Consider the following 16,478-nt stretch of genomic DNA (forward strand, 5'->3'; position numbering starts at 1 on the left):
CACATGAGTTTTGATAGTAAATTAATTAGTCCCAGATTATAAGGACCCCCTCTTTATAGATTTCAGGGGTATCTAGTTTAAAATTACAAGTTTGAAACCCTAGAGACATTATAAGATATTATAACACATTTTCATATTTCTAACCGACTCTGATACCCTTTCATACTCATAACCAATCTTAGCTTTGTTTCATATTAATAACTGTTTGAAGAGAGACATTTGATGACCTGATATTCTTTTCTCTCGGATGAATGAAATCCTTTGGTCATCGGTCGACAATCATTCAACAGGCCAAAACATTGTTAGTCGGATTTCTCAGGAGAGAATTTTGAGGAGAGACCCTCTTGTCATTAAGATGAACTAGAGCGTCAGACAGAGGATGTACCACCGTAATCTGAGGGACAACTCTCCTTTGACGATGAGTCTTCCTAATGATGTTTTTATCTTTTGACTATCTCTATATACTATCCTTTGGTGTTCATAAGCGAGGTCTGCCAGATTTCCTTGATATTCATGCAGATATATTTTGATGTACATGATATATATTTTGATGTACATGATTTAAATATTAGTTATAAAAAAAAGTATTAGTTATAAAAAAAGTATTAGTATTTAAGCTTAGTGTCATAAAAATGAAATTATTAAGAGAATGTATTTAAGGAATAAGTATATTAAAGAAAAAGTCTAATGCCGTCTATTTTTAGATTAGGTGATTAAAAATAGATTTTTCCGCTTAGATTGCATAATGAATAATATCTTTGTTGGAAACTTTTACAAAATAAATGGAAACAGAGAGCACATAAATATGATCTCTACTTCTAAGTTACTGTGAATAAGAGCTTGGAAGGAAGAACCTGAAGAACATAGAAAATTGATTCACATAACTCTGCTGTGGATGACGGATTTTTTTAAATATATTAATAATATAATTATTCTAATTTAACATACTTAATTACAAAAATTAAGAGTGTAGGAAATCAGGCCAATGTGTGCACTGCAACCTGATCCTAAAAATAATAGCGCTATAATCACACAGTTAATCACATATCAATAACAATGTTTTCTTTGATAATAATGAAAGTAAGTTTTAAAATATGTGATTGGTGGAAGTATTTTTTATTTCTTATGAAATATTGATTCCGCAGATAAATAAAGAAAATATTATAAATTCAAAACTTTATTGTTGCCAGATTCCTTACAAATAGGAGTTGAGGTGCCGCCGTTTGCGTCTGGCCTCTGAAAATATTATGTATTGTGTCGCCTGTCACCTCTCTACCAATAATTCTGAAAGGGTCAATCCGAAGGTCTCGCTGCTCTTCCCATGCCTTGCCTCTTGAGAGGCTTAACTCCAACGAAGAAGTTCGGTTTTGCTGCCGGAGTTTCAAAAGCGTAGTTTTTGCGAAGGCTGAAGCATGAACATTTCTGTGACGAGGCAAAAGTTCGCGTTTTTTATTTGTTAGGTGATGGGCTCTATGTTTTTTCCTCCTGATTCCGTGGTTTCTCCTTCCAAGGAGCAGGCTTTTGGCATTGATCTCGAGATTGGTGCGAATTCAATGGTCAGTGAAAAAGAAGGGCGAAGCGGTGATGTTTCCTGCATTGGAATGGTGACGGATGATCGAAACGTTATGAGCTCGCCCAAAGATTTATCTAGGGTTGATGGTCGGCCTTCTGATGAGGGGAAAGTTAGATACTTTGTGGGACAGGATGAGATGAGCCTCATGGAGAGCAAGAGCGGGAAGGAGAGGGTGAAGGAGAAGTCTCTGAGAAAACCTTCCAAGCCCCCAAAGCCGCCAAAGGCTTTGTCGCTTGATCCTGCGGAGCAGAAGATAGCGAGAGAGATGGCCGAGCTTGCTGTTCAGAAGCGTTTGAGGATGGAAAGGATGAAAGCAATAAGAAACATGAAGAATGCGAATGCAGGATTCAATATCGGCAAATTCTGCGCATTGTTTGTTACTGTTCTCTTCTGTGTCATTATAATCTGGCATGGTATGTTTTTTATATTATTTTCCTGCTTTCCTATTCCTTTTGATATTGTTTATTTACAGCTTTGGGCTCTTGAGCTTTAGATTTTCATAATATGATTAGAAAAGTTTTGTTTTTTGTTCTTATTAGGGCGAAGCCTAAACGTTCAAGTGATTAGGTTTTCTAGGGATAGAGGGTGGGGGGCTAGCGTCCACTTTGATGGCCCTTGGGGCTTTAAATCTAGATTTAGTAAACCTTGAGAGGATTAAAATCCCAAAGCCACTTGGCATCATAACTGTTACATCTTGCTAAACTCTTTTAACATTTTTTTTTTATATCTCTAATCTTTTAGAGAGAGAAATCCTTACATGGTTCTTTGGTTGCAAAGATTTAACCAATATTTAGTTGGCATTTAGGCCAAATTTTATCAAATAATTTAATTTTTGAGCTACAAAAGTCCCTTTCACCTTCTTTAATCACATTTTAGTTGAGGATTTAAGAAAATTACATTCTTCAGTCAAATAATTTTAAGGATTGCTTGTTGGAACATTTTCGAGTCATTCTGAAAAGAAACCCACACAAGCAATTTTATGCCTTGATTTAGGAGGGGATTGTTATGGAATATAGGACGAGATTCGAGCTTGTTTCAGAATGGATGGAGAGATTTCTAAAGCAGGGTTGGAGGAGAATTTCATGGAGGACCTAAAACCTAACATATGGACAATAGTCCAACGGTTGAGACCATAGGAATTGAGGGAGATGGTGGGGGACAATAACTAGATAAAGAAGGCGGGCAAAAGCAACACTATAGGAAAATTCCAAAAGAGTGTCTCGACGAACATGATATCGAGGACCCAAACAATGTCATTTTAGGGGTAGGCGCCAAAAGAGAAGAATATAGGGTCCCGTCCAAGTGTCAACATTAAGTGTCTTATAGAGATAGAGATTCATGAGAGACAAACCAAGAGATTTTATTTTCTGTGTAATGATAAATTTACCCTTGGACACAGTTGCAAACATTACAGTTTTTCACAATGTGTGATGAGGAGGCAGATGATGAACAAACAAAGACGACTGTGATGGAGGAGAAGGAACACTCGCTTTTTTCCATCTTAAGAACAAGGTGCCTTTTTGGAAAGGGAGTATTCTTATGAACTGCCTAAGGTAAATTTTGTCTTTTATTAGCCTTCGGGCAATTTGGTCTTTTATTATTATTATTGTTAGGTATAAATAGGCTTAATAGCTTAGGGTTAGGGTTATGCACTAGATTATTATTATGAATTTTATGGTTGGGGCTTGGGAGAGAATTCCTACTTTTCGAATTGTAGGATTTGGGGAGGGATAGTTTGCCTCTCGAATCGTAGGTTTTTTTCTCTATATTTGTGTTGAGCTGTTTGGATTATTGAAGAAAAATATTTGTTTTGCTCTAATTTATGTGGAAATTCGTGCTGATTTCTACGTCGGATGTTATCAGGCTATTCTTATACGAATTTTGCCTTGCGGTAGTTACATTTGTACCTATTATTAACTCACTAAATTAAAAGCATAAAAAGTTAATTGATTAGCTGTGCTATAAACATATGATTATCAAAGTTTACATGTTATTTGGAATATTTGAATCTCTTCTCCATTCACTCTATCCATCTATTTGTTAATCTCAGATTTCTCTTTCTAATATTCCTTAATTATAATGGCTTTGAGTGAAGAGAGTAGAGGATGCCAAATTTGTAGATATTATATTAAAAAGAACTAAATCAGATTATTATCTTAAGTGAAAAACCAAGTAAAGTTTTAAGTCATTTAAACAACATTTTGGAACGATCTATGACAGAAAAAATTGTTCTTATACCTTAAGTATGACTAGCAGGAACTAGCAAACAAGGGAACCAAGGATTAAAAGGAGCAAGGACAAACAAGTATTAAAATTTGAATGGAATCAAATTGAGCAAGAAATGAAAGCTAATAAAAACATTGATCGGCACATCTCTTGCATTTAAGTGTTATGCTTAAAATGAAATGCAATTTTATCACTAAAATGTGGTTAATTAGTTTCAAATTTTATTTCAGTGTTGATTTTTTATTAAGCTAAAATGAAAACGGTGGAATGCACACATGTTAGCGGTACATAAAATTGCATTGAGGTGTTATCCTTGAAATAAAATGCAATTTCATTGCAAAGAAAAAGAAAACAAAGTTTGGCAATGGCGTGGTAAACTAGTAAAATCATTGAAGAGAAAATTAGAGAGCAAATTTAATTGGCATCAGACTGAATACTGCACCGGTGTCTAGTTCATTTCTATGTTCATCTGAACTGTCCCTAACCATCATAATTATAATTAGCCAGGAAACTTCAGTTAAGAAAGTTACCAGTGCTTATGCTAACTATTGAATTTCGGAACTTGTAGGACAAAATTATTCAGTGTAGTCGAAGTGCTCTAGATGAAAATCACATTCGGCAATTCCTAGTTGTTAATCTAATCAAATTATTGTAGCATTGGTAAGAAGTGCCATTCACGGCCAAAAACCATCAAAATGAAAGAAACTGATTTCTATCACGGAAAATGCGGTCAGACAGTGGAGGGCAATGTACCACAAGAACGAACAATTAGAAGATCTGAACCAAAATTTCAATGGCTTCATATAGCATGGCTTTCGTTCATATGGGCGATCAGTAAACATTCAAATACCAACAAATATTTCATACTAGAGGGTTTTCATCCTTTTAGATTCAACAGCAATTTTTTTTTTTTTTTTCTTTTTGTTCTGTTAATATTTCATGGTATATCTCAAATAGGAGAACCTGCAGATAATATGCTAGGGCTATATTTCCTAATATTGCAGATCATCGAATGAGCAGGGGTAGCTCATAGGACATATATATAGATGCACACACACACGCTAATGGGTTTGAAATCTAGATTTCTGAACAACTGGCAACAGCTACACTTGCCCCCCGCCCCCACGCCTCACCCCCCCTGCTGCTCTAAAGTCACGTTAATTCTACTGATTCCATGGATTTAGTAAGTCCGGAGGTTTATGATGAAAAACCGATGAAATCTTGATTGCGAATTTTAAATGGTCCAAATTGACCATCTGGGATTCTTCTAGAACCCTCCCTTAACTAATACCAAACAGCCCTTTAGATGCTGGATTTAACTGTGATATAGCTTAAATTTTGTCAGAGATTTTTTCCACCCATTAAATCTTAGTGTTTCCGTATTTTCGTTTTCTCCCTCTTTTGATTAAAATCTGCAATTTAGTAAATCTCATTTAACCTAAGTTTTTAATTGATTTAGAACAAGTGAAAAAGTTTCAAATGTACCTACAAGTACTTGTCTAAAAGAAGAAAATGGTGTCCCGTCTACTTCTCTCATTAAATTTTGTTCTCTTCACTCGTCGTTGGTCCCCTTCAAAGCCCTTCTGCAAGAAGATCGTGTTGTCACTTTTGCGCTTCTCTTTTGTTGTCCAATTTCGGGATTTTGGGTAAATGTAGAAGGGGAGAAACGTGAGCTTTGGGAATTAAGTGTTTTTATAATTTTTAACTTTTTATTTTATTTCAATAAACATGTTAATATCAACATCTAAAATTTGAAAATTCTATATTTGAGTTAGTTATTTCAATAATTTTATTTATATCATTGAGTTTCGATATATAAACACATATTAAGAAAATAAATCTGTCATTGATAATTAATACTAAAATATTATTTATATAAGAGTTATTTTTGGTGAATCAAACCAGCTCACAAATTTAAGTTAAATTCCTTAGATCATATAATGTTCTTATCTCTTTATCCAAATGAGATTTTTAAGTTATTTTCTCATTAGTCAGTGCTTCACTTCACGACTATTATCCTATTAATTTTCATATTGAATCTCATATTGTTTATTTCCTAAACCTTTAAAATAAATGCAATTTATTTACTAAGATTTGCTTAGATCTAACATACATCATGCTTATACTTTTTAGGATTTAACCTTCCAGTATTTACTAAAGTACTCATGCATCCTGAAATTTTATTTTAATTAAATAATTATTATAACCAAATAGCCCCTAAATCCATTAAATCTTGTCAATGACAAATTTTACAACTACTGGATTTAACCAATATGTGAGTTTAGATGGGAATTATTAATGCAATAACAACAACAAGGCTTTATGCCACTAAGTGGGGTCGGTTACATGAATTCTTTTTCTCTATTGCGTCCTATTGAGTTCATACTTCAATTTAATTCTAATAGATTGAGATCATTTTTTATACAATATTCCCAATACTTTTTAGGTCTACCTATGTCTTTCTTAACATAAGTTGAATCTAAAACATCCACTGTTCTAACAGGATCATCAGATGGTCGACGTTTAATGTGACCAAACCATCTAAGACGATCCTCTCCAATCTTGTCCACTACTGGCGCTACACCAACCCTATCAAGGATAAATTCATTTTACATTTTGTCTCTAACTGTTAAATATATACCTAAGCATTCTCATCTCTGCAACACTTAACTTTATTTTATACTTCTCCTTAAAAGCCAGCATTTTGCGCCATTGGGCATTGCAAGTCTCACCACCGTCTTATAAAATTTTCTTTTAACTATATGCGGTACTTTTCTATCACACAATAGGCGCAATGCATTCCTCCACTTCAACCAACCAACTTAACTTATACTAATAACACCGCAATATATATTACAATCACTTTGAACAATAAACCCGGGATATTTAAACTGTTCACGCCTTCAATGATTTGATCATGGTTACAACTCAACTACTAGAGCTACTACTCCTAAAATTACATTGCATGTATTTTGTTTTAATTCTACTCAAATGAAGGCCTTTAGACTCTAATGTAGACCTCCATTATTCAAAATTTTTCTAAACTATTTCTCTAGTCTTATCCACAAGAAGGATATCATTAGCCAAAAACATACACCAAGGTACATCCTTCTGTAAATGTCCAACAAGAGCATCCACAAGAGCATCCATAACTAAAGCAAAAAAGATATAAGTTTATAGCTGATTCCTGATGTAATTCAACTGAAATAGGGAAATACTTGGTCAATCATTTTTCTGTTTGAACACAAGTAACAACTCTTGTATGCATATCTTTAAAGACTTGAATATAAGTCATATGAACACCTTTCTTCTTAGAACTCTCCAAAGGACTTCTCTTGAAATCTTATCACAAGATTTTTCTAAATCAATAAAAATCATATGTCGATCTTCCTTTCTCTCTCAATACTTCTCCATCAAACATCTCAATAAATGTATAACTTTCATAGTAAACTTGCTCGTCATAAATCCAAACTGATTATGGGAAATCTTAGTATCATGTCTTACCCTGTGTTCAATTACCCTCTACCATAATTTTAAAGTATGAAACATCAACCTAATTCCTCTATAATTTGCACACTTTTATGCATTCCTTTTATTCTTAAAAATTAGGGCCAAAATACTCTTCCTCCAATATTTGGGCATCTTTTTAGTTTTTAAAATAATATTAAATAGTTTAGTAAGTCAATAAACTCTTAAAGCTTCTAAATATTTCCACACTTCAATTAGGATATCATCAGGTTCTACTGGTTTTTCACCCTTGATTTTCATTAAAGCATCTTCAACTTCTTTTTTACTAGTGCAACGGTAAAAATAAAATGTTTTATAATTATTAACGATATTAAAATCACTAAGGTTGATCATATTTTCAGAAACTTCTTTGAAGAGTTTATTAAAATAGCTCACCCCTCTATATTGAATATCTTATTCTAAGAAAAAAACTTTTTTATTTTCATCTTTAATATACTTTAATTGAATTAAATATTGATTTTTCTTCTTTTTGTTTGGTTAGTTTATACATATACTTTATGTCATCTTTGATATTTAATCTATTATAAATATCACCAAAAGCTAAATTTTTAGTGTCACAAAATTTTACCTTAAATTCTCTACGGTCCACTTTATATCTTTCCCAATTCTCTTAGCATTTACATTTAAACCAATTTTTATAGCATGACTTCTTATATTTTATATTTTTTTGCACATTATTATTCTACCATAAATTATTTTTATTTATAAAAATTTTACCTTTTTTCTCTCCAAGTACATTTTTTGTCATTTGTTTAAGAGTGCTGATTATTTTATCCCACATAGAATTAACTTATTCATGAATATCCCAAATCTTAAAATCTTGAAGTTTGTATAATTAATAATCAATGTTGAGTGCTTAAACTTTCACTTGAAATGACCTTACAATCTTTACAGTCTTGACGATCTTTTTTCTTATAATAAAAAAATCACTTTTTGTTTAATTAGATTCATTCTTATGAGTAATAATATGTACATCTATTTTCTTAAATGAAGTATTAGCAATAGCAAAATCATACGCTAATAAAATCTAATTAATTCCACCTTCTTCATTAATCACTCGAAAACCATAACCACCATGAATATTTCTAAAATCTCCTATCACTCTGATGTCCATTTAAGGGTCTATTTGGGGCAGCTGCAGCTTATCCAGCTTCTTCTGATAAGTAGCTTATCCTGATAATCTGCGGATTAGCTTGCTGGTTGTTTGGTTTATGCATTTGAAAAACAGCTGATTCTGGATAAATGACTATTCTGCCACTGTTTTGGATAAACTGTTTAGCCGTTTGGTTTATCCGTTTTGTAAACAGCTTATTTGTAAATTTTTTTAATTAAATGAACAATCTGTCAATTTGTAATTCTCAACAAAATTAAAGTTCAAATATTAAGATATAAAAATAGAAAAGTGTTGAGTTACATTTATATAACTCAAATATTTACGAGCACATCAAAGAATCACAGTTACATATACAAAAATAAAATATAATGAAACCCCAAAAAAAGAAAAAAATAACTTGTTATCCAATATAATGAGACCCAAAAGAGTACACTTCTCTTGGCGTCTTTCTTGCTATGATAGCACCATTTATTATGAATGTAGATTAGCACCCTCCCGATCGCAATTCTCAATGACAACACCATTTATTATGAGCTCATGTGATCCAATGAAGCAATAAAAAAAGGTAAAATGTTACATTACAATTTTTCTTTTTTTTAAATGCAAACCATGTGATCCAATGAGTTCCACAAAATAAACGAAATAAGAAGTTAGAAAAAAAATGATATTTATACCTTCAATGTAACCAAAGAGAGGAGTTCATCTTCTGATAACTCTGAACGGACTTGAACCTAATAGATTGACATAATTAACATAAAAGCGTTTGTTTTAAGTACCTAACTCTCGCAAACAAAAGAATAAAATCAATCATGTAACAGCAATGATCGCCATTTATGAGGCTTGAACCTTATTTTTTAGAAGACTACAGACAGAGAGGGAGCCATTTATGAGATCGCCGTTTATGAGTGCCGCTGCAACAAGCAGACACGAAGGATGGAAATCGAGGTCAAATGGCAGTTTCCCTAAATCGATCTCCATTAGACAAAAGAGGGGTTTTGAGGAAGAGAAAAGAGGATAAAGGTACTAGGGTTTCTCCTGGAGAGCTGATTCGGGGGAGATAGCGAGACAACGAGGGAGTGAGGCGGGGAAGGAGCTCGGGGTTTCCTTCTTCCTTCTCAACTGCGAAGGCACAGAAAAAATTTTCTCCCAAAACGCTGATGGAGAACGCGGGCCGCGGGGTGGATACCGCGGCCCGCGTATAGTATAAATTGCGAATCTCCGTTCTCTGCCTAGACTAATAATGCGCGAAACAAATGCCTAAGAGACATTTTCAAAATGCCAAACACATATATAAGCTGCCCCAAACGCACCCTAAATCTCCTATAAAAATTCTTTCTTCAAGAGGTATCATTTGTATTAATGCTTATAGATCATTTCAGAATTTTTCTTTTAAACTCATATCTAAACTCACTTGAGAAGCATAAGCACTTATAACATTAAAAATCTCAGCATCAATAACAATCCTTTGCTTTATAATTTTATATCAAATTCTATTTATTTTACAACATTATCAAACTCTTATTTATAATTACACATATACTATTTTTAGTGCAACTATTATTTGAATACCAAAGTTCGTTAGTCTTTTCTCCAACCTATTTTGTTTCTTGAATACATAAGATATTTTTCTTCCTATGAACCATAATATATACTAATTTTATTAATTTATGTATGAGAGTACATATATTTCAAGATTCTATCATAATATTAGTTTCATGGATTAACTTCGTTTCTCGCATCCGTTTCTAATGTGGGAACCCTTGTCTATTTGAAACTACATCCGGACGTCGGTGTAACGGCCCTTGTATACTTTTTCACTGTATTCATGTTATATAGCATGTCGCTTCCAATGGACGCCCTAACATTTACACAAAAAATTAAAGTATTCATGTCATGATTATTCGATAAAAAATTTACGTTGGTTGCCAACTACCTAACACAATCTTCTATTTTTTGCATCCAAGGCTTGAGACCCAACAATGACTGTGAAATGGGCAAGGGATTTATCAATGCTCTAGGATTAAAATTCCCAACAACGGTGGTTAATTTTGCTATATCCCTTTCAATATAGGGTACGAAATATCTTCTTATGCTGTCAACTTTGAATATATTTTGGGTTATGTAAATGGATGTTGTTGCTGAGTTTGTTCTGTAACCTGATAAAACTGAGCTATTTATTATAAACTCTAACAAAAAATGGTTGAGAAGATTCTGCCTTTTGTATTTTGAAATGAAAGAACAAAACATGTTTACCCTTTACAGTAAGCAGTAAAGCAATAATAAGGGAAGAATTATTTAGTTTTTTGGATGTAATTTTTTCATGACAATAGATTGATTTTTATGTTTTTTAAGAGTTAGCAAATGGTGATACTGGCCGGTTAACATGACTAGGACGTGGTGAAAAGGTTTCGCAAAATTTTCTTCATATTTCTCAAGAAAAAGATTCTCATCCGTCTTCATCAACCACTATACTTACTTTACTTAGATATTGTTATTCTCCAGTGGGTGAATCTTTGCAAGGGTTCTTGGAAGTAGGGATGTAAGCGCTCAAGGTCGGCTCATGTTCGGCTCGTTCGATATTGGCTCATGTTCGAAATGGCTCGTGAACCGTGTGTTCGTGTTCGGCTCGAATACTATTTTCCTATTTGTGTTTGGCTCGAAATTGGAGAAGGAGATGACTTGTAGAGGAAGAGGAAGAGGACGAAGAACACAAACAACGAACACTAAGCTCTCGCTGCCGAAATCCTTTCGCGATTTTGAGAGAAGTAAATGACTCGAAAGAGGAAGAGAGCCGAAATAGAACTTTTGAGAGCAGCCAACACAAACGACAAACCCTAAGCTCTTGCGGCCGAAAGCCTTTCGCGATTTTGAGGGGAAGGAGAAGACTCGGAAGATGGAGAGGCAGCCGAACCCGAGAACATTCGAGAGGGGAATGGGAGGTCGGTGCTTAGGATTTTTTTAGTTATATACTTATATCTTATTTTATATTAATTATATAATTTATATTATATAAATATATAATATTTATATAAGTAATATTTATTAATAATTTGTTATATATTATAATTTATAGAATTTAATTTTTAAAAATTTGATAAATCTTTTTATTTTAAAAAGTTTTAATTTATTACAATTTATAATATTTAATTTTATGAATATGTATTATATGTGTGTGTATATTTATTTATTTATTTATTTTCGAGCCAATTCGAGCCGAACACGAGCGAACAAATGTTAGTTCGTGTTTGGCTTGTTTATATTTCGAGCTTAAAATTTGTTCATGTTTGGCTCGTTAAGGTTAACGAACGAGCCGAACACGAGCTGCTTAACGAGCCGTATACGGCTCCGAACAAAGAGCCAAATTGACAGCCCTACTTGGAAGATAAATAACATGGTATAGATTTGAGCATTTTAGTTTTAGATGAATAGCTATTTGTAGTTTATAATTAATCGGGTCCATGTGTAGCACTTGTTTGGGTGAATTTGTTGTCCAAGTAATGCCCAATTAGTTGCTTGGTTCATTACTTGTAGAGCATGTGAAACATATTTAGTTTTGGGTAGCCTTAGGCGTGATATCAACTCGAGTTAGGGCAAGTTAAACTCAATTTAAACACAGAATCCAGATCATTTCAAGTCAACTTGGCTTCATTTGACATGATTTGATTTTCAGTTGATTTAAACTTATTTTTAATTAAGTATAAATACTAAAATATTTTCTTTTCATACATTATGTACTCTATATAAATATTCAGTCCGAGCTAAATTTTGAAGGATTTAAATATTTCAGTCTTTGATTTCTTCATCTTTCTCATCTTCTAGATACTTTTGCTTCTTCGCCTTCATGCTTTTATTGCTCTTTATTTGTTCTCTTTTCTTGCATCCAAAGAATGTCTCCCTTATTGTTCTGTTGGGTTGAAAGAGTAGATATAGAGGGTAGTAGAGAAAGAGAGAGGGATAGCTAGCATCTTGCTGAGAGGGAGAATATTGGTGGAAAATGAGATAGAGGAAAGGCTTTTGGCTAGATGTGAGAAGAGGAAGCAAGAATATTTGGTGAAGAAGCTTTTTGGATTCACTTGATGAAATGAATGAATAAAAAATGTCTTGGATCTTCCTTTATCAATATAAGGATCACAAAAAGGTTACAGCATAATCATCCACTGTGCCATTTGATTGTAGGGTTCAGTGGATGGTATGCTGTAACCTTAGCTATGGAACTTGAGTGTCTAGATGTTCCCTTTTGAATAACCTTATATACTATCAAGTTGTTTCATCTATTTTTAACACAACACAGTAGTAGTAGTATATGAAGTTATTTGTACAGAAGCACTTGTTCCTCTTTTAGACATCTTTCATTTCTTTATTTTTTTTCCTCATATTCTTTTCGTGGTAGATGCTACATGCTTATTTTGTGTGGACAAGTATATTTTGATTTGTCTTTAAACCTTCGGGCGGTTGACAGGTTATTGAGAATTTAACTTTTTCTTTATGCTAATTTTCAATGATAAATATATATATATTTAAAATTATTAATTTTTGTTTTGAGAATGATGAGTGCCAAAGCATAATACTTACCAATTGAATATATGTTGATTTTAATCCTCGATGCCCGCTAAAAATTCAAGCCCCCTCTTCCATTGGGCTACCGGTGGACTAGGCTTATTTTTTTATAGCTTTTTTTTATTTTAATATTTTCATCATTTGGAAAATTTATGTACATACCGCAAAAATCTTATGTACTTTACATATCTAACTGTCACGACCTAACCCGAGACTTGAAATTAATCAAGACGGGAACAAACGGTTGAACGGTATAAATAAATATTTATATTTTTAATTCTATCACTAATAATTTAATATAAATAAAAATTAATTGAATGAATCACTAAATAAATAAAAAATTATTAACAAATAAAGGTTACCTTTTTGGTTTCTGACCTCGTTTTCTGTATATATTGGTTTTCTTTTATTCATTTTATTCAAAAGCTTAAAGCATGAATAATATTAAAATAATATAATGAGTTATCTAATGATAATTTAAGAGCAATCACACTTCTAGACTACATTAACTTTAGGAAAAGAAAATAATATGTATGCTGGTTTTTCATATTATACTATATGAGATCTTATAATAATCTAATGTATGTGTCAATGATATTTACTCAATGAGGATGATATAAAACTTTTATTTGCAAACCTTATCCTTATTTTCCAAAGTTTAGTCTTTAACTTTGTTTTTACTCAATGCTGTTAACATCCATATATGTCTTAGGATCATCGTTAAAACATAACCTAACACATCCCTGACTGATATCATCCCGTCAGCATAGCTGTTCGTGATCTAATTTACACGATTATTTGAGGTGGGAAAGTGCATACTCGTCCCTGACTGATATTCTTCTATCAACACAACAAATAATGATCTAAACATCACAATTTTTAGGGTTGAAGGATAACATCTATGCGCACAGGTGCATTGACATCTCATGTTTGTTCCATATTGGGGTGAACTCCTTTTAGCATGAATATACGAGTATTCATATATACACCATTTTGTTTTTCATACATATATTATTTGTTTATGAAACACTTTACCTATATCTACCGATAAATAAATATAATCTTACTAAATCTATATGTTATGCAATAAAATGATATATGCACTTCTACTGGAATATATATGTCATGTAGTTATAAAAACTATTCTTATGAAAACTATAATGCAATTGTTTAATATGCATAATTTTCCTATCTAAAATATAAAGAATCTATTATAATATAAATATCACTGGAATCCAGCATAAATGAAATCAAACGTACATTTAGAAATAATGAAAATTACTTAAAATTAAAAATAAAATTACTCACCTCCAGCCTTTAGGCGATCTCTTTATGTGCTTATTCCTTCACTTAATTTTTCTCTTAGTGTCACCTATATCAATTGAAAGTGCTTACATAAGGGTTTTATTTCTAAAATAACTCTCTATCATATAATTTATTAATTTGATAATCTTTCTTCCGATATCTTCTTAACATAAATATTCTTCCAAATGTTATCACTAACTCTAATCATAAGAACTTAAATATCTACAAAATGAATAAACATTCTTCCAAATGTTATCACTAACTTTAATCATGAGAACTTAATATCTACAAAATGACATATAAATAAAACAACACGTAAATAAATACATAAATTGTTGCCTCCTCTTACAAAATCATGTTTCCATATCTCATCCTTTAATTCTATTATTTTTCAATCTCTCTTGCCCTTTGATTCTATTGTGTTGGTGAAATTAAAATCACTAAAATTAAGTCATAGAACTGTTGATATAACATTAGCGGTTCTTTAATTAAATTAATTTATGTAATTAACACATAAAATCAAGGCTTTGAAAATCGGACCGGACATTGGTCTGGTTAAGTAAGAGGTTCAAGGTTCAAATGTTGAACCTCAACGTGATGACATGATAAATCATAAATTTATTTAAAAATAACAAAATAATATATAATAATTACATAATGGATGTTTTAAAATACTTATTAAAAAGAATAAAATAACATAGTAAAATCATCTCTCCAATCAATTTTGCCAAATTCAATCAAATCCTTTTTATTAGTGGTATATTTTGGATATGATATTATAGTCTAGTGGCAGCAGAATTCAAATATGCATCTCTGTTGGTTCCTCTCTGTTTATCAACTTTTATTTTATTTCTTCAAGTTTCCTTGTGTAATTTTTTTTCCTTGAGTTTTCTCCAAATCTGCAACAAAAACATAATTTTTTTCCAATTCTGGTGGCAGGAATGACTTCCAACGGTGGTTCAGTTGTTAAAGCTGATGGTTCTGATGCAAGATCTCTATTAAATTATGGGGGTCCCTATCACTAAATTAAAGCTTCAAGAAATTTCTTCTGCGCCCGCCATTTCCAGGGATGACACAGCTTTTTAAGCTGCTTGCTTAATTTTATTACACAGATTCAGAAGAAGCCATAAAGTTCATAATAATTAATTTTCTGGTTCATCAGGGACTGGCATTCTTCTGTAACCACAGAGCCGCCCATTCATCCATCATTCATCCAACCAACCAACCAAATGTAAATATGGGTTGTCTTTTTAGATCTGAATTTTTTATGTCAATATCAAATATGACTTTTACTTCTCTTTGTTTATATTTATGCACTTATTAACTGTTTGAATGAATGTGAACCTCAAAAGCTTCTTATGGCCTACTACTGATTTTCAACGAACTTTGGTTCTGCTTCAGATCAGAGTTTTTGTCTGTAAATCTGACATGGCTTGCATGATTTCCTTCTACTTTTTGGTTGATGAAAATAACCCAAAGATCGAGTAAGGAGCAAAACATATTAATTTTGAATTCGTCTCTTCGTTTAAGATAGATGTATTGATAAATATTGAATAAAAATTTGAATATTATATTAATTTAAAATTAAACTAATGGTTATATTCTGGCGTGTGCCCAACGGCATTGGCCGGTGCCGCTCAAAAGTTTTTTTTTTTTTTACAATAGGTTGGATATGCCGCATGACCAGGTTTCCAACTCACATCTGATTAACACTCAAATTTCAACATCAGTGCCATAATTCCCATGAATGCTATCTTTAGAAAAGAATAAAATTATATCAAGGTTGCATGATAACATCGAATAAAGTAAATAATTTCTTATCTATTGAATCCAAAGACATCTGGGAATCACACCCAATGAATAGAACGCAGCCTTCGTCTCTGGATTGCCATGTCAATGCCCGATCGGTAATAGTGTCGTCAATTGTCCGGCTCTGCCATGAGCCAATCATCATATCATGAGGTGATTTGGTCCTTAGGCTCGTTTTACTGTGATCATCTTACCACCGAATTGTCGACCGATCGGATGACCGTTGTAAGTGACGGATTGCCCAGTTGTTCATTGATCGTCCGACCCTTCACTTGCCTCTTTGCTCAACCGTTGATTGCTTCGGGATTTGAGCTGAGGTATTTTCGGTATACAATATTTATTATTAATTAACTCTCAACGTGGTTT

At 32.5% G+C, this 16,478-nt stretch overlaps 1 protein-coding gene across 1 annotated transcript; it reads left to right on the forward strand.

The window, feature by feature from the left end:
* Positions 1-1,223: 1,223 nt before the first annotated feature.
* On the forward strand, positions 1,224-15,676 carry LOC110019953. Its single transcript, XM_020717856.1, has 2 exons — positions 1,224-1,986; positions 15,243-15,676. The coding sequence occupies exons 1-2, from the start codon at positions 1,464-1,466 to the stop codon at positions 15,326-15,328; spliced, it is 609 nt and encodes a 202-aa protein (XP_020573515.1). The 5' UTR covers positions 1,224-1,463; the 3' UTR covers positions 15,329-15,676.
* Positions 15,677-16,478: the final 802 nt, after the last annotated feature.

The sequence above is a fragment of the Phalaenopsis equestris genome, unplaced genomic scaffold (assembly GCF_001263595.1).
Source record: "Phalaenopsis equestris unplaced genomic scaffold, ASM126359v1 Scaffold000088, whole genome shotgun sequence".
Classification (NCBI taxonomy): Eukaryota; Viridiplantae; Streptophyta; class Magnoliopsida; order Asparagales; family Orchidaceae; genus Phalaenopsis; species Phalaenopsis equestris.